At 38.9% G+C, this 21,660-nt stretch overlaps 2 protein-coding genes and 1 long non-coding RNA gene across 13 annotated transcripts in view; 1 reads left to right on the top strand and 2 right to left on the bottom strand.

Moving 5' to 3' along the window:
• LOC110484732 (uncharacterized) overlaps positions 1 to 940 on the bottom strand; it is a 33,610-nt gene extending 32,670 nt beyond the window's left edge. The window contains exon 1 of the long non-coding RNA XR_014954787.1: positions 507 to 940. This is a non-coding gene — a long non-coding RNA (uncharacterized LOC110484732). The remainder of the gene's footprint in view (positions 1 to 506) is intronic.
• The window catches only part of PALLD (palladin, cytoskeletal associated protein), a 186,092-nt gene extending 180,155 nt beyond the window's left edge, over positions 1 to 5,937 (top strand). For 6 of the 8 annotated variants that reach the window (XM_085577987.1, XM_085577990.1, XM_085577989.1 and 3 more), the window contains 4 exons: positions 931 to 1,145; positions 1,853 to 2,018; positions 2,752 to 2,885; positions 3,869 to 5,937. In XM_085577987.1, coding sequence (XP_085434113.1) covers positions 931 to 1,145; positions 1,853 to 2,018; positions 2,752 to 2,885; positions 3,869 to 4,041 — 688 coding nt within the window. In that variant the 3' untranslated portion in view covers positions 4,042 to 5,937. The remainder of the gene's footprint in view (positions 1 to 930; positions 1,146 to 1,852; positions 2,019 to 2,751; positions 2,886 to 3,868) is intronic. The other 2 variants (XM_021555592.3, XM_085577991.1) reach the window with 1 other exon arrangement.
• An 8,646-nt stretch (positions 5,938 to 14,583) lies between these two features.
• Positions 14,584 to 20,954, bottom strand: CBR4 (carbonyl reductase 4). 4 transcript variants are annotated; one of them, XM_021524785.3, is made up of 6 exons: positions 20,897 to 20,954; positions 19,138 to 19,375; positions 18,482 to 18,602; positions 17,867 to 18,003; positions 17,105 to 17,239; positions 14,584 to 15,720 (listed from the first exon to the last, which is right to left on the bottom strand). In XM_021524785.3, exons 2-6 carry the CDS (start codon positions 19,277 to 19,279, stop codon positions 15,542 to 15,544), a joined length of 714 nt encoding a protein of 237 aa, XP_021380460.1. In that variant the 5' UTR covers positions 19,280 to 19,375; positions 20,897 to 20,954; the 3' UTR covers positions 14,584 to 15,541. The 4 variants fall into 4 exon arrangements, with proteins under 4 accessions (XP_021380460.1, XP_021380453.1, XP_021380468.1 ...); XM_021524778.3 differs by having other exon boundaries at positions 19,138 to 19,279; XM_021524793.3 differs by having other exon boundaries at positions 18,482 to 18,599; positions 19,138 to 19,279.
• Between the last annotated feature and the right edge of the window lie 706 nt (positions 20,955 to 21,660).

Raw genomic sequence — 21,660 nt, 5'->3', positions numbered from 1 at the left:
ATAACATCAGCTGACTCAAAAACCACATTGGTTTCTTTTCAAAGCAATTTTGCCTATTGGCAGTTTCGGCGCCTGTTAGCAGGGTAATTAATCTCATTGCTTATGAGTAAGTGGACAATAAAAGTTTCCCTTCCCTCCAATGAAAGTGCTTCAGGCAAATCTTAGAGCTCACAGTAAACTGATTTATAGAATTCAGCTACGCTGGGGTGTGGACGGAAGAAGCACACACTATAAAGACAATGTGTTTCTACATTTTAAGTCTTTTTACTTCTTGAGTTTTAAACCCCCTTTTAAAAGTTTTAAACAGTATAAACCTGATTTTTGTCTGCTGAGCAGAAATAATTCAGGCTTGGGTGACTTCTGTTTACTTTATGCTGACCTATTTGGAAGAAGCTGTTTGCTCTGAAGGAGTCCCCACAGCAAGTGGCGTAGCTTTCAAGAGTGCACAACTTGTCCACACAGACCAAGCATTAACTAGTGCAGGTGGTGCTGTCACTAGGGCATACCTCAGTGGAATGCAACTTCAGAGGTCAGTAGTTAGTCAGCTAACATCTTTTTGTCTGCAGTTTTTCCAATAAATTAATCTAGAAAGGAGTATCTTCTCATTCCACCTGAAGAGCAAACAATAAAAAAGACAAAAGGTGTCACCCTGCCTTTTGTTTTGCAATGTATTATTATTTAGCTTCTAGCCTATCTACACACTGATCTTTTTTCAGTCGCGCCCATAAGACATCATGGAATTTAGGGAGTTGGCCAGAAAGTTAAGTAAATGACTACAACTGACTCAATGTATATATCAGGACAGAATTAGATCTTTAAATCTTTTGGTACACTTGCAGTAGCAAACCAAACCAAACTTCCCTGAAGAAACAAGTCATGACTCCTCTAGTGTTTCACATGGCTAAAGCAATTTCCCACTGTTCTTTTTACACTCAAGGTTAGTGGATTACCAACTCCAGACTTAAGCTGGCAACTTAATGGCAGACCAATTCGCCCTGACAGCTCTCACAAAATGTTGGTGCGTGAGAACGGGGTGCACTCCTTGATCATAGAACCAGTCACATCCAGAGATGCTGGAATCTACACGTGCATTGCCAGCAATCGAGCTGGTGAAAATTCATTCAGCCTGGAGCTCACTGTTGCAGGTAACATCTTCATGCTAAGCTTTCAGCCTGAGCACTGCCAGGATAGCATGAAAAAAGCAAACATGAATGATGTCAAGTGACACACTGAGGGGTGGAGGGTAAAATAAGGAAACCTGGCAGTGACAGAAGTATGGTATATTTATAGGTGAGCTATTCATGTTATGTTGTGGCATAAGTTGTCTGGCATTTAAATGTCTGTGCACACAGTTAAGAAAAAGGGGCCGCTGGCCGTGGGCCACAAACCAGACTATTTCCCTGGATGTTTCTTTGTAATGACAATCTGTGCAGACCCATGTCTACCCCTGGGCAGCCAGTTGGAATGCCTTGTGCATTTCACAACACATCAGACTAATGCCAATGCAGACTTCTGGTAGAGCAGTTCTGTGTTCAGTTAAAAGTCCATGCTTTTGTGGAATATGGGGGACTTTTTACCAAGCATAGTGCAGCCAGTTTATCTAGTTGTCATGCTCTACATTTCAGTTATTTTAGGAAATACTCAGCTTTTTAGCACTCACTTTCCCCCCTATTAAAATAATGATGGGACTGTTTTCTTCAGAGGAACCAGGGCTGAGCTTCATGATTAATGAAGACAACACTTAGGTTTCCTGCCACTTAGGTCTTTCAGAATTGTTTTTGGCACACTGCTGAAAGAAAGGCTATGTTTTCACAGACAAATGTCAACATAACTGCAATCTTTATTTTCACAGCTAAGGAAGTACAAAAAGCACCTGTGTTTATAGAGAAGCTACAAAACACAGGTGTGACTGAGGGATTCCCAGTGCGACTGGAGTGTCGAATCTCAGGGGAGCCATCTCCTCAGATATTTTGGAAGAAAGAGAATGAGTCACTCACATACAACACTGACCGAGTGAGGTTAGACTGACTTAGAATTACCTCCCCATGTGTAACTTCAATGATGATTTATACTGTAAAACAAAAACCTAAAAGGTCACATGAACACTTTGTATAAAGGGCATCTTGTAAATATTAACTATTGATTGTAATAATTTATGACATTTACTCAAACTTACAGGCAGCCTAGTGGCTGAACCAGAAATAAAATGTTACTTGTTACATCGTTAGATTTATGCAACTACCTTTGCAGTCTAAGCAAGAGGAGAACGAGTTTTAATCTTCTTGAATCAAGACTACAGAAATTTGCTAGTGAAAATCAAGGTTCCAAAGGAACACTCTGTGCTTTTCAGCAGAAACTGATTCATAATTCTGTTGTACAGTTAAGCAACTAAGATTCCATGTTTTATATTTTTAGATCTTCCTTTAGTTTCTTTATCCTTTCCACAAAAAGTCTGGGTAAGATCTGGTGTTCCTGATACTCCAGATGTCTTAATCCATAATCATGAAAGAAAGGTTCTTTCATGTGTTTTTTCTTCTTAGTTTTCAATACAGGATATTAAATTGACAATTGTCATGCATACTCAAGGCTTTATTTTCTACTTGCTAAGTTCAGAGGAAGTTCCATTTTAATTAAAATTTTAATTAAAGTTAGACTATAATCAATCTGTAACTAAGATTGGGTCAGTTTATTTAAAATCACTTCCACTGCTTTGTGAATTAAATAGTAATTTTCTACTTTTCTTTTGATTAGCATGCACCAGGATAACTACGGCTACATTTGCCTGCTTATTCAGGGAGCTACAAAGGAGGATGCTGGCTGGTACACTGTTTCAGCTAAGAATGAGGCTGGGATTGTGTCTTGCACTGCCAGGTTGGATGTTTACAGTAAGTGCCTTCAATTGTCATGATCATATTAATCCCCCCAAATGCAACAGTTCTATAAGTTTTGGGTTGTTGACAGAATGGTTTACATTGGTCTCTCTTTCTTTTGTTTATAGTTTCTCCTCAATAGTAAACATCCACTTCAAGACAACAAATGCTCTGTCAAAGTATATTTCACCATCTTTCAGACACCTAAATCAAAACAAGCTTGCATGCTTTCTAGTTTTGCTTTGTACATTAAATACAGCTACTTAACAACAGATAACGGCATGATCATATGATTTTTGTGGATCATTATTACTATTGTTTTGCTGGCACTTCCCTAACCTTTTGTATTCTTTTGTACATTAATCTGTAATACACCCATGACAGCACCAAAATTGTAGTAGATGTTTTTATGGCCTTCTGCTTAATTACTCAGTTTGTTCCAAAGCAGCCCCATACATAGTGAATGTTTTCTTAAAGAAGTATCTCTTACCAGTATTCTCAAAGCAAGAATTAACTGGGAGGGGGAAGGGGAGAGACTGATAAAGGATGGTTTATGGTCGTGCAGGAAGTGGGAATTGTGAATAAGAGATTTGTTTCACCATTCTTCAGTATACAAGGGATGGCAATGGCAAGCAGATAATTTCCTTTTATATGCAACAACTAACCCTAGAACAGGCCTTTTACTATAATAGGAGTGCACAGAAACAACCTCCTTGCTGTCACCCTTCTCAGTGGCACAAGGAAATGTAGAAAACAATGCCAAAAAGTAGCACAGACTGTTGTATTTACTTACCACACTGGAAGGTGAAACTACATGCTGAGAAAAAAAACCAAAAAACCAACAATGTGAAGAAATTAAACAAATTTATCTTTGATATAATCGTTTCCTGCTTCTCAGATATTACTATCTCCTTCACAAAGGGTTGACTGAGCATCTGGCACACTCAGGTGCACCGCTCAGGAAGGCTAACACTTTTTCTTTCCTTTTTAATTTATAGCTCAGTGGCAACAACCCCCTCAGCAGACCAAGCCAAAGAAGGTGCGGCCCTCAGCCAGCCGATACGCTGCTCTCTGTGACCAAGGACTAGACATCAAAGCAGCTTTCCAGCCAGAAGCAAACCCAGTCCACCTGACAATGCAGCCTGGCCTGGTAGAGAGCGATGATCTGTAGATTCAACTGCTGCTTCCATCATTTTCTTTCAAAGCAGAAACACTGAAAGCCATTGCCTTGACCAATGATACTCCTATGTCACTTTATGCAAGGGCAGACACCTTCATGTACAAAAGATAAACAACAAACACAGTAACCATATATTCCTTATTCATTATACCAAATTAGAAGAATAGATAGATTATTAATAGAAATGTACACATTGCACAACAAATCACATTCACCAGTTCCTTAACCTATGTTGCTTCATAACCCTTTCCCTATAGGCCAAAATGCATCAGAGAGAAAGATTTTTCACTACATACCTTCGTAAGCAGTAAGTAGATGCTACACAGTCTTAATGGTTCAAGATGCTTTCTTCAAGGGTTATCAACAGTTCTAAAATGGCTACACGCATTCTGACAGCTACGATGAACAAGTGCAATACTATAAGAATGAAACAGGAAGGGACAAGGAAAAGAAATGTAAGCAAATGCTGTATCTCTGCAAACTGCTTTCTATTCAACAATAAAAAGAAAATCTTTAAACACTGTTAGTATGGACATCAACACCCTAAGTTTCAATTAATTTGTGTTTTTCCTTTTTGCCATCTTGGAGGAGGCTTATTTACAAGCATATATCAATGGCAGTCTAAGCAGCAAAACAAAGAGTTGACACATAGTAACAATCTACTCCAGATTACACATTGGTAACTAGATGGGAAAAAATGCTGATAGTATAAACCACTGCGTGAGATACTGCAAGGGGTGGGAGGGAGACTGGGCAAGAGGTTGAAACTCTCTGGATTTCTGGACAGCAGTGTGTAACCTTGTAATACTCCCATTCAAGATTCTGAAATTCTAAGGTGAGCTGAAAACTAGGGAGTGTATGTATGGAATGTTTGACTGTTTAAAGCTTGTGTAGTATGTATGAGGATTTTAGAAATGAACAGTATGTGAAAAATTGATTGAAATTACAATATGGATTTAAGTGACAAGTATACACCACAGATGATAGGGTTGCAAATCTGAAGAAGTAGAAAATGAAGACAGGCAAAAAAACCCAATTTGCTTTTTGCTTTTACTCCTTAACATAACATGTCTCTGGTAGATTTTATTTTTTCCTTCTCCTGACTGCAGGCAAATGTCAACTCTTTTGAGGGGTAGAGTCTGTGCACATAGGTGAAAAGTCTGAAGGCTACTTACAGAATGCAAGGCAAATCCACCTGGAAGTGGAGCCCCACTTAAGTCACACCCGACTAGGTAGTATTAAATTAGAACGAAAGGAATTTCAGTTGAATGGGAGGGAGAGAGAATGGACGGAAAAATTACTAGGCCGGACAAGGAAAATAAGTGTTTGATGGTACGAGCTATGATAGTTTGCTAGGAAAGGAAAACACTGTATTCCTTATATGAAGCACATATATGGTATCTTTCATTATTTATAATAAAAGTGTTGAAATCTTTTATCTCAGTTCATTTATTCAGAAGTCTTGTACTTAGGGGTTTGTTTGTTTTTTAAAAAAATTTTGTAATTGTGTACACCATATATTGCATTACTGCTATACGTGTATTGCTTTGTAAGTACACGAAGTTTGTTTTGTTTTTTAGTGACTAATAAACTTTAGCACACAAGGTAGTACTATTCTGGTGCAGGATATGACTAGCAATGGGGATGGTTAATCTAGACTAACATCAGTCTGTCAGGTGGGAATAATCTGATTTTATTCTAGAAGTATGTCATATCTTTTGCCAAATTTTCCTCAACTGTGACATGCTAATTTACTTTTTTGTTTAGCTTCACTAGCATTATTTTGACACTTTTTATTTGTATTTATAAAAATGTATTATCATTACTTTGGACTGTTGTGCTGATATAATGTGGGTTTAGCATCAATAAATATTACACAAATAGAAAGTTTTCCTTCTGGTAAAGATTAATAACTGTTTCAGTACAAGCATTCAAGTGTAAGATTTGGAAATTTTAAATATTATGAATACAGATTAAATGAGGCCTATATGCAGCATATAAAAACCACTAGAATTTATCAGAATAGTCTGCTTGTGACCTGGAGTCTTGTTTGAACAGAACAGAGGAACATTACTCATAAATTCTGACAAACTTTTGCCAAATAGAAGAACTAGAAGATACTTTTTTTTTTTAATAGTCTAGAAAATATGCAGATCTGTTTTGTATTTCTAATAATTGCAATATGTCATCACTTACAACTGATTCTAAGCAAAAGCCATGTTCTGAGCACTAGTAAATTCATTTAAGAGCCTAATAACAATAATAATATCCAGATAATATCAAAATTTAAAAAAAAAAAAAACTGATTTACTTACAAAATCCTGACTATTCATGATTTTCTCCTTTTTTCAATGTGAAGATACCAGGAAAGATGCAACATTATCCATTTTTTATTTTGGGTTTACATTTCAAGCACTGATCACTGCGAGCAGGCTCATGTCAGCAATTAAGTGAGCAGTGATATTAACAGCAATACTGCAACTGAAGTTCAGTGTCTGCTCACACTACGTTTGGCTTTGGCTTTGGCTTGGGGACTAAAAAACTGAGACTTGTTGAAGATGAGGTCATCATCACTTTTTGCCTCTGTATATATGTACAGACACACTTTAGTAGTAAATCACATCTCTAAGCAGCAACATTGTTTTTATGAAAACATTCAGCTGTGCTGTTACTTAGTTACCGGGAATGTTTGGGCTTACAAAGTCAGAGATAGAAGCGTGGCATAAGCAAGTTAACTTCTCAAGCCAAAAAGCAAAAATTCTTGGAAGCATCAAAGTAATTTTCAGAAGCTTAATCTCATTCCACATAGTCCAAAGATAGACAGTATGACCTGAGAGCGTACTTCTGTCATTTTTTAAGACTAAAAAAAAATGAGTCTTGACTTTTTGCAAGACTTCCAGTTTAGGTACTTAAAATTATTTAGGAAACTGATTAGTCCAAGAACATTCATAGCAATCAGAGACTCAATGCAACAACCATCAGGATGACAACAGAAACCTCTGTCAAGAACAGCAACAGTGAGGTGCAAAATTCCGCATGCATGAAGGTTGTTTCAGCTGGCGGTGTACCTTAGCACACAGTGCCTTTATCCTACAGTTTTAAGGCAACAGCAACCATTAGTTAACAAGCAAAATTTCCTTCCATCACAGTTAACTGGCAGTTGGGGATAAAAACCAGTCCAGCTTGAAACCCCAGCTTATAGATCATTGTTTCTTTCTGTATCACCACTTGCAAGGTCTATTTTAATTTACTTAGGATGTATGCTAAGAAATGCCTTGATCCTCCACATCTGGACCACTACATCCTCACCTCTGCAAGTAGCCCAAAACAGATTTCATACACAAGTACTTCATGAGGTCACATTATCCAACATGCCAGGATGCTGAGGGGATGAACTGCATGCTCTGACTGCATGACCCAGCTGCCAAACCCACACTGTGCACTACAGGTAAATTCATGCATAGACTAGAAATGCCTGCTTGGATTATGTATGTTGGCTAATTCACTCCCTCACCATTCAAATGTACATGCAAGGGGTAGAATTTACTGACATTTATCTCATACTCCTGACCTAAAAGAAACAGTCTTCCCTCTGCACAGATTTTCTGTTTGAACAGAAATATGAGCAAATGAAACACATCAGGCAGATGGAAACACAGTTCCTGCCCCAAGGAATTTACAGTGTATTCCAGACAGTACACAGTATTCTTTGACTTGTCTTAAACCTTGCAACTCCAAACTCAAAATTAAGCCATTTTGCATTCTTTAACAGAAGTGATTAAAACATAAAATTATCTTATACTGCACTGCATATCTATTAAAACTGTGTTTGGAACATGATCTCAGTCCTGTCTAGAGTAAAAAAGCCAGACTACAAGCAGCAGTACCTGTACAGCAATGATTTCAGCAGCCACACAGATGGAAATGAACTCCAGTTCAACACCACCTAGAAGGAGAAATTTTGTGCTTTATAAAACTGCAGTGTAACAGGTAACCCTGGGGTCTGGCCAAGTCTTGTAACTGCTATCACTTTCTAGTTCTGTAGCTGCATAAGTGGCCCTTGCACAGAATGATTACAACACCTACAGAAGGAGCTCTACAAATCTCATCACACCAAATGGATTACAGTAGGACTTTTCTCCTGTGTGTTTAACAAAACAGTTTCAGGGAAACATATTGACAAGCTTTTTTGGACAACTCTTGACTCAGACATCATAGAGTATTTGTACAGAACTGAGGCTACAAAACCCAGACTGCCAAACAGGACCTTTCTGAGCTACTGTAAAAGGTGCTGAAAAGAAGATAAGACTGTCTATAGAACAGGAACTGCATCTCTAATCTACTGCAAATTAAGGACCTCTCCTATGTTGGTATCCTGAAAATTATGATGAACTATAAAATTACAGTTGCTCTCTGTTCTATACATGCATTCCAACAACAGAGCTACAAGAGCCTGCAAAGAATGGATGCAGTTCCAGTCTGCTGCTGGCAGGGACATCTCACCATCAAAAATCACAAAAAGCACACTAAATGACAGCTAAACAAAACACAAGAAATTACTATATTCCTTCTTTTCTCTGAAGTTTCAGGAAGTTTGCCGTAGAAAATTACCAACTATCTGAAAAACTAAGATAAAAGGTCATATTGAGAGGATCAGAATTAAAACACTGCAACTGAGAAGTTTTAACATTGGCATCCAGGTGTTGACAATACAGCCTCCAGCACAGAGCTGGAATATGTAGTTTAGTGCATTCAGCATTAGAAATACAGAGCTGAGAGATCTACAACTCAGAATTCACAAAACATCAAACTGCTTCACTAACAAGCTTCAGCAATACCATATAATCACTTTGCAGTTATTCTTAAACAAACTGTTCAAAATTTCAAACCCATCAGCATGCTACACATGCAAGGGCACCTCACTACCACCAGCCAGCAGCCTGGGAAATGTTGAGGAACACCCACACAACTCCATTTGTTCAGTGACACCTGCCCCCCCATGCTCCCACTGACACTGCCCTAATGTGTGGTATTATATAATGATACCAAGGAAGCTTTGGTGGCTTCTACCTGGGAGTTGCCTCACTGCATTTGATACAGACATATCCAAACTGGCAGGTTTGTTATATACCATGAACTAAACATATCCCAGACCTTAACAGATATGAGCTGTTAATATATAAAATAAAACCATAAAAATACCAGACCAGTTGTGATTATAGTCATGTTGATCTAAAGATGTCTGACAAGGTACGGGTGGCATTTTTTTTTACTAATATATGTATCTACAGCAAAAAGAAGCCTTTAACCTATGATCTGTTATTGAACACAACGTGTGTGTGAAAATCAAATATAACTTGGGACTTAGCAGAGTTCTTACTTCTTCAGGCACTAAGCACACCCAATGACTTCATAACTACACTTGACCTGTCTTTTAAAACACTGATTAACTGAAACAAGTGGGTGCACCTGGCCTTGAAGGGTTCATTTTCCATTTACCCCCTGCAGCTCAGGATATATGGAACAGGATTTTACAAAACGAGTAACAGGGATGCCAGCCATCAGCTTTGCATCTGCACAGGCAACTCCACTTCCCTAAAACAATGCAGGCTTACTCAGCAAGTCAATACCAATACAATAATGCCTTAGGATAGACTGCCCCCAGGAGGCCACAGTGAAATCTCTTTCATGGGATACAACCCTCACTCACCCAGCATGCATGAACTCAGCCAACACTATACTTCAGTTACCACAGTCTGCAAAAGCTGCTCCCCACCAGAGCTCCTCCTTACAGCTGCAATATTTTTTAAAAATCCCAAATCAAAACCACCTCATGAGCATTTAATGTGTCCTGCTACAAACTTTTACTGACAATAATCACAGAATTACAGATGGCTTGGGTTAGAAGGATTAAAGATCATCTAGTTCCAAACCCCCTGCCATGGGCAGGGACACCTCCCACTAGACCAGGTTGCTCAGAGCCCATCCAGCCCATCAATTGCAACAGATGCCTCAAGAGCAAGAAGACTGTTTGTGTTAGACAGTGAGCTCACTACAGAAAATTCTACATTACAAACATACTTCTTAAGAGATAAGCAGAAGTAAGGCTCCACAATGTGGAGAAGAGAATACAAAACAATTAACTTTCTAGGTCTACAATGTGCTTCAACTAAACCCCAGAGCATGCAAATCACACTACCTATGAACTTTGAACTGAATCAAACTCAAAGCCAAGAGAAGAGCAATTTTAGGTTTCCTACCTTGGCAGTGAAAAGGCAGGTCATAGAAATTAGTAAATACTACAGTACACAACTTTCTTTTAGCAAGGATATCCTCTCTGAAGCAGGAACTCAGTTGAGTAAAAACTCAAAGCAATCATTATGGGTGAGTCAGAAAGAGGGTTGCTCTTTAAGAGGACTGCATGCTGAATTAAATGACAGCTGCAAAAGCAGCCACCTTCAAAACCTGCCTTGATGGTCTCTTTAGAAATTCTGTTGTGGTAGTGAAAGGCCATGTACAAACCAGTGAGATGGGGTGGGGCAGGAGAAAAGATGTGGAATAAAACACAGAGTAAGTTAAAGACCAGATTTGCACTGCAGCCTTCTTTAAATGCTCCCAAGACTAGGTGGATGAGGTGAAGCTTCAATGCATGCCTAAAAAAAATGTAGGAAGAGGACTGCAGATTCTTTAGAAACTGCAGTATCATGGAGTAGTGGGAATCCATAAAATACTCTATTCTTAAAGAGAAAAAAAAGGCAAAAAGATGCTGGTATTTAAGAGATTTTAGGAGAGTTTTAAGCAACATAGAAGGTGAGGAAACATCAGATGGATAAGAGCACATTCTCTCACTTCCATTAGGAATGGAAACACAGAAACTATACCTAATATGATAGTGCACAAGTTTTCAAAATTCAATTGAGTAATCATCGTAAGTCAGACAAGTGCAGTCTGACTCACAAACACCCATATTCAAAAAACCCTAAACATTTATACACAGCTTGGCATAAATGCCAGCAGCACAAGATGTAAAGCCCAAATGTCTGCTTTTAATCAAAGACAGTGACAAAACAGACATACCAGAAATATGATGGAAGTAAGATAAAAAAGATATTGATACAAAATGTATAGAAGAGTCATAGAAATAGATATCAATATATAAAATCATCCAACCAAACACAGATTGAATTTCCAAACCTAGCAAGGTAAACTCTGTTATTAGATTATATTGGTACTCACACCATTAAGGTGGATATGTATAGCCACAGCTATGACATCTGAGACGTCTAAGGCCAGCAATGTAACTGTGATGACAGACAGCAGTCATGAGTATGTTGGATAAATGTCACACTGCAGAGGCCAAGATCACTTTTTTAATATATTCTTGTTTGTGCAACTGATCAGGGCCATCTCAACTCTGGCTGTGGTCACCCCAACTGTACACAGCCTGACCCAAAATGCTACTTTCAAATAGCGATTTTTCTTAATGGTGACTTTTATTTCTGCATTTATTTCCCTTTTATTTCTATTGACCAAGGTCATTAAAAAAGACAGAAGTCCACTACCACAGACTTCCATAAAAAGAAGCAACATAAAATAAGAAAATATTAAAATTAAGCCAAAAAGATGAGTCAAAATTAAGATGCAGCCCAGTGACAACACTAAGATTGAATGTACTGAACTTCAGTACAACAATTTTAAATACACACATCAAATTAAACTTATTTTTGTGGAAAGGGGGAATCCTAGCATGTAAACATCAACCTTTGTAAAACCAGCAGTCTTGCTTTAGGAGTCAAATGGAATCAGTCACTGAATGTAACATTTACAGCCAGACAGAGTGCAGAGGAACAATCTGCAAAAGTGCTTTGGCATCTCAGGAACAGGAACTGTGCCTGAAGAAGGCAAGTAGATGATCAAAGTAAAAAGCAAAGTGTTCAGGGAAGAAAAACCCATTGAGGAAGAAAATCCCCAGACTCTAAACAAATCCCTATGGTCAGTTTTTGGTACCTTGCAGGAACTCAAGGAGAACTTCTATAGGCACCTCGTTGAAGGTTTTACTCCTTCCTTTACAATGGGAGAGGTTACAGAGGAAAGAGTGACAAAGGGGAAAGATGGGGCTTTCACTCCCCAATTCTAAAAGAAACCAAGTAACTGCAGTGTGAAACTTCTGAGTGAAACCTGCCTCAAGTGACCGGAAGCTGTAAACATTACAGCAAGTTCTTGTGATTTTAGTCGGTAGAAGGAATCACTTGTTTTTTAAGTAGAGATTCCTGAGGGATCCAGGGAATTAAAGCCTAAACATATTTTTTTGTACACAGCAAAGTCCCACAAATTGTTCTAAAGCCAAAAAAGCAACAGGATAAACATACAGAGTTGCTTTTGCAAAGGAAAGGCATGTTTGATAAACACTTTAAGAGTTCTTCTAAAGAAGAACTTAAAAGAGATGAGAGTATGGACATCTAATAATGGTGCATACTTGAAATTCTAAAAGGCATCTGACACATTCCCTTGCCAAAAACTATTAAAGATGCTGTGCTGCCAAAAGAAGTTGTCCTATCAGTACATTGTTTAAAGATAGAAGACAAAGGGTATGAATCAGCAGATGTTCTCCCCAAAGGATGTGCAGTGCCAGTGAAACACCACAGTTCCCCTGCTGGGGCAGGCGAAGTACAACCTATTTCTAAGGGTTCTGAGACAGCAGTTTCTGAATGCCACAGTGTATTCCAGTAACACTAAGTTAGTCAAAGTAATAAATGGATAAAGGAATTAAGAAACTGCAGAACCATTTCACTGAGGAAACAGGTGCTAAAACTAGCAAACCAAACTCACTGTAGATATTTGAGAACAATTCATGCTGAAAAAAAAAAAAAAATTCTGACTTTTGTACATATATATTGAAATGAACTCCAAATTGACCATTAATTATTTGGGACTGAGTTATTGTTCTGAAAACATAAGTGTAAAGGTTAGGAAAAAGCAAAACACCAAAGTATCATTTTTGGAAACAATATAAACAAAACATAAAACAATTTAATTTTTTAAAATAAAACTGAGTGAGTTCTGCAAGAAGTTCTACCTGGTGCTCCTTCCTTGAGAAACTGGAAGAGTAAAGCAAAGTTCAACAAAGACAATTTAAGATACAAAAGAGCTCTCCAGCAACAAGCAATTAAAAGAAATGTGAGTCTTCAGTACGAAACAAAAACAACTAAGGCAGACAGGATAAGATAGAGGTCTACAAATTTAAAAGCAAAACAGAGAGAGCACCAGAGGGCTGTTTTTAATGCCTGCAGGCCTCAACCAGAGCTACCCACTGGTGGGTTCAAATATCTCAGTCACAAACTGCTGGAGGTACTAGAGTCTTCTAAGGAGACACACACCTTATCTGTTACCTACCCTGCACATCCCCTCCTTCCCCTGAGACACCACACCAGGCCAGACAGAACCAGGATTATGTTAACCACTTTTCTGTTCTAATTTACCACTTCAAAGAAAAGGGGGCAAAAGCTTTTTAGAAGTATGATTTAAAGCTAGCAACACTTCAGTCTGGCCCTACGGCAACAGCAATAATAAAAACATAGTATGTACCAGAACTTTTTAAAGAAATTACTCTGTGACATGCTGAGATTCTTCTGACAGCATTATTTCAGGTTTTAATTGCAAATGTAAACTAAAAATTCCATTGCTAATAACTTATTTAACAGCTCCCTGACCCAAAAAAACCAAACCGACAAAACAACAACAACAACAAAAAAAAAAAAGGATAATAATATTTTGGGTCAGAACTTAGTAAAAGAGAATTATTTCTCATTTCTTAGGTTTAGCCTTTGCTCAAGACAGGTCACACAGGGTTTTTTTATAAAATACCAAGGATGGGTAAGGGCAGCAGCCAAGTCACTGACATATTCTACTTGACTAGTGAAAATGTACCAGCTGTCCTTCCTCACCTTCAGTGCCTTTGGAAAAAAAATCACATTATCTCTGGCCAACTCCTTCTATCAAGGAAAAAGATAATTAGCAATTATATTATTGATACAAAGACACATATGACACATAACAGCGATAACAGGAAGATAAGGACTCCCAAGTGAGTAGCACAATGAACTGTAAAATCTCCTGATCACACAAGTACTCCTTCTATTATTTCTCAATACATACCTGCAAGAAGCTTGAACATGCACTGTTGTCTGGCACAAAGACAAATTTTCTCAGCTGCACAAATGAAGAAAATCTTAAACTTTAAAGACTCAGTTATCATCAGCAAGATCTCTTCTTTCTGTATTGTGATGTGTGCCAAGATGGAAAGTAATTTCAAAAGCTGAATCAACATCTGGATCATGATGCAATGAACACCAGAGCTAAGAAGTGAAGGTCCTGAACCACATTCATAGTTTTCTTCAGAGATAATAAAAACATCAATTATCAAAAATTATTTGAGCTCAACAGAAAAGCCTGAGGTCAAACATTTGGTAAGTTTTCAGCAAGACAGGAACACTCAGAATCATTTACAGCACAATAATTACTCTGCTTCAAAAGTTGCTTTGAATAAAATAAATGGCTATTTTATTGACTATACATACATATGAGAGAGCATCAACTTAACAGCTGAACTGAGTGTTCATGAAGATACAGAGCAAAACACAAAACACCTTGATTTTGTGCTCTAGAAGTGATACATGTTCTAAACATCTACTGAGTCCTTGCAAAGTGTCTTACAGAGCAAGGTCTGCAGCCATAGTGTTCAGCAGTGCATGTGCAGCCCAAGCTGAGACTATGAGAGGATTAGTAGCTCCAGTGCTGCAGCAATCCTTCAACAGGAACATGCAAGAGCCCCAGGATTGAGTGAGTGCTGTACATACATTCAGGAATGGAACGGAGTAGGCTTTGTCTTTATAAAAACACATTGCATATAATTAAAGCTTCTAAAGGCAGCTCAGGTATGCTGAAGATCTAGAAGTTCCTAGCTTTGTAGTGTTAGGTACAAACAAACAAAGCTCGAAGGAAACTCCTTGCTACTTTGTAGGGACTAAATGATAAGAATGCAAAACTATGCAGTTCACAATCTTTGCCCTACTTGAAAAACTTGATGTAGTCATACCTGCCACCCAATAAACATGTCTCTGCACTTTATTATCCTTTCTGTAACATGATAATTCAAATAAAATCTCATCCTACCCCAAATTAGCAAGCAGGACTTTATAAAAATACAGTGCTTTAAAAACATATCAGCACATTATTAAAGCTATCACCGTATCAAAACCAGATCTTTTTCAAATTGTTTCATACACAGACTTTGTAATACCAAACAGACTCTTTCAGGCAGCTAAACACATATGTTGCACTTCACTGCTGCTGAATTTCTCCTCTGAATAAATAAGACCAAGTCAATTATGTACATCAATCATCAAACGATTTCCAACCCTCTCCCTTTATTTAGTATATATTTATATATTACCATCATGACATTAAAGCAGTCATTTATTCAAGGTAGTACTTAGGTCATAAGCTGCAAGCCTCCATCTACAACCAGAACACTCCCTGTAACATATGAGGATTCTAGAAGAAAGGCAACAGCTTGTGCAACTTCATGAGGCTCTCCAAATCTTCCAAGGAGAATTGCTTTCTTCAACTGATCTTCTTCCAAATGAGCTGTCATCTCTGTGTGAATGAAGCCTAAGAGCAGAGAGATATATGAAGAGTTACCTAACCTTTGACTAAATTTATCTAGTGGATTTCCCACTGAATCTTACAAAGTGAAGTCTATTACCAAGATTTAGCACCAGCTACCATTCTTCAAAGTCTCTCAAAGCAGCCCACATTACCTGATGGCCACAACCACTTTTTTACCTAACCAATAAAATATCTTTCATTTTTGGAAGGAGTGATGCAATAATTAAAATGCAGAGATCTATAGAAGTCCATTAAAAAAAAAACCCCAAACCCAAACAACCAAACAAGAAAGGGTAAGTGAAATTCAATCAAAAAACTTTATTTAGTATCATTTTTCTGAAACACAAAATGTACTTATTTCACCAAAATGTTCTCAATTAAAATATGAGCACAAAATATCTGGCATAAACCCTCTCAGATTTTAAAGTGTTTGCATTCCGTTTTAGAACTGATGTCACTGCTTGCATAGATTCTATTAGAGCACTCATTTGAAGAATATTTATTGATATTTTTGAAGGAACTTTTCTAAAATTTTCCATTATCTGAGATTTGGCTTTCCCACTGCTGCACAACTCTACACACAAGCTGCAGCTTTATAAAGAGCTGATCTTACCTGCTTTCTAGCTGCCATCAAGAAGGGAAAGCTTCCCTTTTGCTTTCTACTGTAATACTCTGCCCCTTTATGATGGCTGTGGATGAGCTGCTCAACTCACTAAAGAATAAAAGTATTCTTCCTGCCTAGTTCACAAGCTGAACAGTTTCATGTAGAATTCTGAAAGGCATCAGAGGTAGTAGAAGGTGAGCAGCAGTGTACACAGTTATTGGTGGAAAATTCAGAAAATACAGAAGGGATTTTTCCTTAAGGGTGGCAGTGTGCTTGAACTAGATCATCTTATGAAATCACAGCCTTTACTCACAGAAATAGCTTTGAGGACTCCCTCATTTTACTACAGGGAGCCAGGGGTGCTTTTATGACAGCTTTCTCATGGTCTGTCATGTTTCCCTAATAACAAACAAGCATTCTCTAGCTAGAGACAAGGGTAGCTCCGTGTCTCTCATTAGATCTACTCCTTCCATCTCCAAGGACAGCAAGTTTTGAAGGAGGCCAAAAGGAAGAACAAAAATACATTTACTATGCAATAATTGATAGAGGACTAGGTAGACTCACTCTTCCAAATTTCTCAAGTGTTCCCTTAAAAAGACTGAAGGTTTTCTAAAAGAATGTACTACGCATTAAACAAACAAACAAGAGATATTAAAAATATTTACTTACAAACTGAAGAAAATAATAGAAATTAGTCTTAAGTTACTTTCAGAGTACAAGAAATATCCACAGTCTTAATGAATTGCAACAAGTCAAGGATGCAGGCATTCCTCAAAAACTAACCTGGAGCAACAACGTTGACTCGAATTTGCTTTTTTGCTACTTCTTTAGCAAGAGAGCGTGAAAATCCAACTAATCCTGCTTTGGTAGCACTATACACACTTTGACCAGAGTTGCCTTTAAGTCCTACAACACTCCCTAAAATAAAGAAACATCAAAGAGAAGATTAAATGGGTTAACTTGAAACACTGTACTAGCTTTATCATTTTAGTTTTAAACCTGGAATGAAAAATGAGATCACAAGAAAAGAGTAAAATATGCATGACTTTATGCACTTTAGCCTGCTAGGATAAGCAAATCTCCCAACTAGCTGTGATTTTTGTACAATTCGTGTAACTATGCTGACCAACAGGCACCAGGAGAGTAAAATGAACTCTTTTCTAAAAAAAAGTATCTTTGCCCAGATTAAATAAATCTGGGCAAGGATAAAAAGAAAGAAAGACACTGACTGAACCTATCAATTCTTAGCTAATTTGACAGCAGCTGGTATATGTAGATATTGAAAGAACTGGTTAAGAATAGCAAAGTTTCTTTTTTCAGTAAAATATAAACCCAGAGGTGTTTATTACTGAAAAAAAGCTATCTAGAAGTTGCTGAAATTACACAAAAAATAAGCATTCATAAAGAAATGTTAAATATAGAATGTCTAAATACAAGGAAAAGGAAAACAAGTAAATGGTAACACACAATGTAATATGTTACACCTGCTAAACATTTCTAGAAGACTAGTACACAGAACACCACTGGCTTACAGAAGCAACTTACCTATATTGACAATAGCACCTCCCTGCTGTTGAATCATGACCTTTACAGCAGCCTTGCATGTCAACATTGTTCCCAAAAGGTTAGTGTGAATCTGGGCTATCATATCTTCAGTCTTGGTTCTCAGTAGCAAACCATCCCTGACAAACAAACCAAAAAAACCCTAAGAATTCACGAAACACCCCCCTGATCATGTTTACTCATAAAAAATGACTGTTGGACAGAATATTTTTAATGGGGGTGTATGTGGTTCCAAACATTCAAGCATCCAAAATGGCAACACTGCAAGAACCACACATAGCAAAAAACAAATTAGCCATGCTTCTGGACACAGCCTCCTTTGCAGAGTGGTATCAAACACTGTTTTGGACCATTCTGGGGGAAAAAAGTGGAAGAAAGAATAGAGGGGGAAGTCAAACTCAGAATGCAGAAACTACAGTGAAAGCTGTATCATCTGTTAGCGGTTTACTGCCATCAGGAACAAAATATTGGCAAGCACTTAATATTGTTTTCAGATGTGCTCATTAACAGCACCCTTACTAAGCACAAAGGCCAGAGCACCTCACAGAGAGCTGCCTTCATCTAGAATTACCTTTACTCTTGTAAGGAGTAACCAACCTGTTGATCCCAGCTGCATTAACCAAGTAGTTAATAGGACCCAAATTCCTCTGCATCTCCTCAAAAGTCTTTTGGACTTCTTGTTCACTGGATACATCACAGCTAAGTGCCAGATGTCCTGCTGTATTGAAATGTATATAAAATCACAATAAAAGCCGTATTTAATTCATAAACCTTCTTCAGAATGTATCAACACAGTTGCAAAACGGATGTTGAACTAGTTATAATTTAAGGAACCTATTTAATCCCCAGGCAATTAAATAAAGACTATTTTCAAGTATTGTATTCGTTAGTTATGTGATAATTCGTTGGTTTATATTTTCTGCCTTTTGAAGTCAGAAGTTCAGCATGAGCAGACTGGTCACAGTTCTGGCTTGTTCAGGAGCTGAGGATGACTCAATTCACACCACCTCTATTGTGATCCCAAACAATTCCATTCATCTTAAAATTCCAACCATGCAGATAAAAAAAGGTAATCTACTTTTTCAACTATTGCAAAAACACAATCGTACCAATATAGCTGTTTTTAAACATTTCTCAGCCTTTATTTTCCTTTCCATCTAGTTAAACAAGGAGGGGTTTTTAACGACTCAGTGTTTTCACAAGTCACCCTAGCACGGAGCAGTGAGGAGATAGGTGCACAGCAGCATACGTACCACCAAGGCTACGGGCAGTGCTCTGGGCCACGTCCAGATTCCTAGCAACGATGGCCAGGCGGCAGCCCTTCTGCGCCAGGAGCTCTGCCACAGCTTTGCCTATCCCACGGGATCCTCCAAAAACAGCACAGACCTTGCCCATCTTCAAAATAATTCATAAATTGCAAATAAACCATCAACTTCATGTCCAGTAGAGCAAGACATTAACTGCTGTTCTTGTCAACATCACAGCCTTTACCTGTTTGTAGCAGTTTGTAACAGCAGGTTACAAAATTAATGATTTGGGTTTTATTCATTCATTTGTACTCATTTTTTATTAAAAATAAACAGCTGAACTAAATTAGACACCACTTCTACAATTGAAAGTTAATTCTTAAATATTTCTGAACCAATAAAAAAAATTAAAATCACGCACATAATCTAGCATCCCAATACTAGAGTCACGGTAACTCTTACTCAATTGATGAATTATTTGATTTATGTACCTAAAGGCCATAATGTATTGTTCAGCTGCTCATTCAAAGCTGATGCACTGGTTGTAATTATATTGTTCTTGCAACCACTATTACTGTGCTGAAGTAATTTCGCCTCAAGGTCTCACTCCATCCAAAGTATCTGTGCTGGACACTGCAGTGCAAATGTTACTGAGTATGATTGGAAACTACTGTATTTGCACTGGTTTAATACTGTCAGACTGTGTTTTACCACTAGCCTGGGGTTTTTTGTTTCTGCTTTTGAGGGAAGAAAAAAAGCTTTATAAAATAGGAAATTATTCTGAAGTAGCTAGCTTTGATGTTTAGAATGGAGTACACAAAGGAAGTACTTCTGTAGAATGATCTTTTATCCCGCAAGCTCTAGAAATCGGCTGTTTTGGGATTTCCTGAGGAGACAGAGACAGAATCTAAGCAATAACAATGAACCCTTTTTCCATACATTTGAATAAGTCCTTTTTGAACCCAATTATACTGCCTTCATCCCGAGGCAACGAGTTTTATTATTTGTGGGTAAGTACTTCCTTTTGCTCTTAATTTGCTTTCTGATTAGATAATTCTATGCATTTCTTCTCACACCTTCCCCTCACTGTTTCACTCTCCACCTGTATCCTCTTTCAGGTCGATTCAGTTAGTCCTACACATATGGAAGCTATTCAATACCTCACTAAAGAGTGTCCGAGACCTTACCGAGGTCTATTAAACCCTTCTGGATGAATGCCAATCACAAAAGCACATGGTACTAAGCGCACCAGGCCACGACCAGCTCCTACAGCGGCACGATAACTTTGGTCTCCTGCGACACTCCCAACCAGCACAAACTCTGTCCTTTCCCCCGAGTAGTCACACCTGCCTGAAACCAACCTTCCCTGCCAAGTTCTCCGAGCAGACACAACCCCCTGTGCATCAGCCAGGCATTCACAAGCGGGCCGAACCCCGGGCCCCCACGGCGCTCGGCTGCCAGCACAAGGAGGGCAATTTAAACAAGGGCGAGCCGCAGCCGTGCCCGAGCTCCTTCCCTCCCCAGCCCGAGCTCCCGGGGCGGGCGCAGGCGGAGCCCTCAGCGCGGGCAGCGGGAAGCGCGGAGCGGCCGCGGGGACGCGCACGGACAGCGCGGAGCGGCCGCCGCTCCCGCAGCGGCCGCTCCGCGCTGTCCGTGCGCGTCCCCGCGGCCGCTCCGCGTTGTCTGTGGGCGTCCCCGCGGCCGCTCCGCGCTGTCCGTGCGCGTCCCCCCGCCCCGGGCACAGGAGCAGAACGCGCTCCGGTACCTCCGGCTCGCTGCCGCCACGGAGCGCGCTTCCCCCGCGGGCAGGCCGGTGCCGCAGCGCAGGCGTCACGGCGAGACGTCACCGCCAGGGGGCGGGCCCGGCGGAGCTCGGCCCTGCGCTCGCACGGCCGGCCCTGCCCTTGTCGCCCTGAGAGAAAGCGGGCTTCGTGTATAGGTACAAACAATTGGATGCATCGGGGTTTTGTTCATCTCATTTTCATGTATCCTTGCCCCAAAATCCCAAGGATCTCGTGTGAGGCATCGGTGTACCAGAAGAGTTGAGTTCTAATCGCGCTAAGGTGCATAAGCCCAAAATACAGAAGCATCTGTGGGAGCTCCTGTTCAGGAGCCAAAGCAAACTTCATGATATGCAATTAAACTAATATTAAAATCTATTCAGTTATAACAGTAATGCTTCAGTTTACAGTTATGCCCGATGATGTGCTGAAGGGGTTTCTCTGTACTCTTAATTAAGTCACACACACTGAGTAAATTTTACCCCCTAAGGAATACTAATCAAACCTATGACAATTTTGTACACAAGTACACTTCAGATGGATTTGAGAAAATTTGTTGTTGTTATTATTAATTATTATTACTTCCCACAGAGTAATATGCTGAAATCCTGGAGTTTCTATGAGCAAGCATACAGTTCTTGCTTTTGACTTGAAAGGTGTTTTTCAGAATTTCAGATTATGCATGTTTCTGGGGAGAAAAGCATTTAACATTGGTTCTATGCATGTGGGATTCTTCTTCCACAGATTA

This window comes from Lonchura striata, chromosome 4 (genome assembly GCF_050655825.1).
Source record: "Lonchura striata isolate lonStrDom1 chromosome 4, ASM5065582v1, whole genome shotgun sequence".
Taxonomy (NCBI): domain Eukaryota; kingdom Metazoa; phylum Chordata; class Aves; order Passeriformes; family Estrildidae; genus Lonchura; species Lonchura striata.
This window is presented reverse-complemented; position numbering and strand designations above follow the sequence as displayed.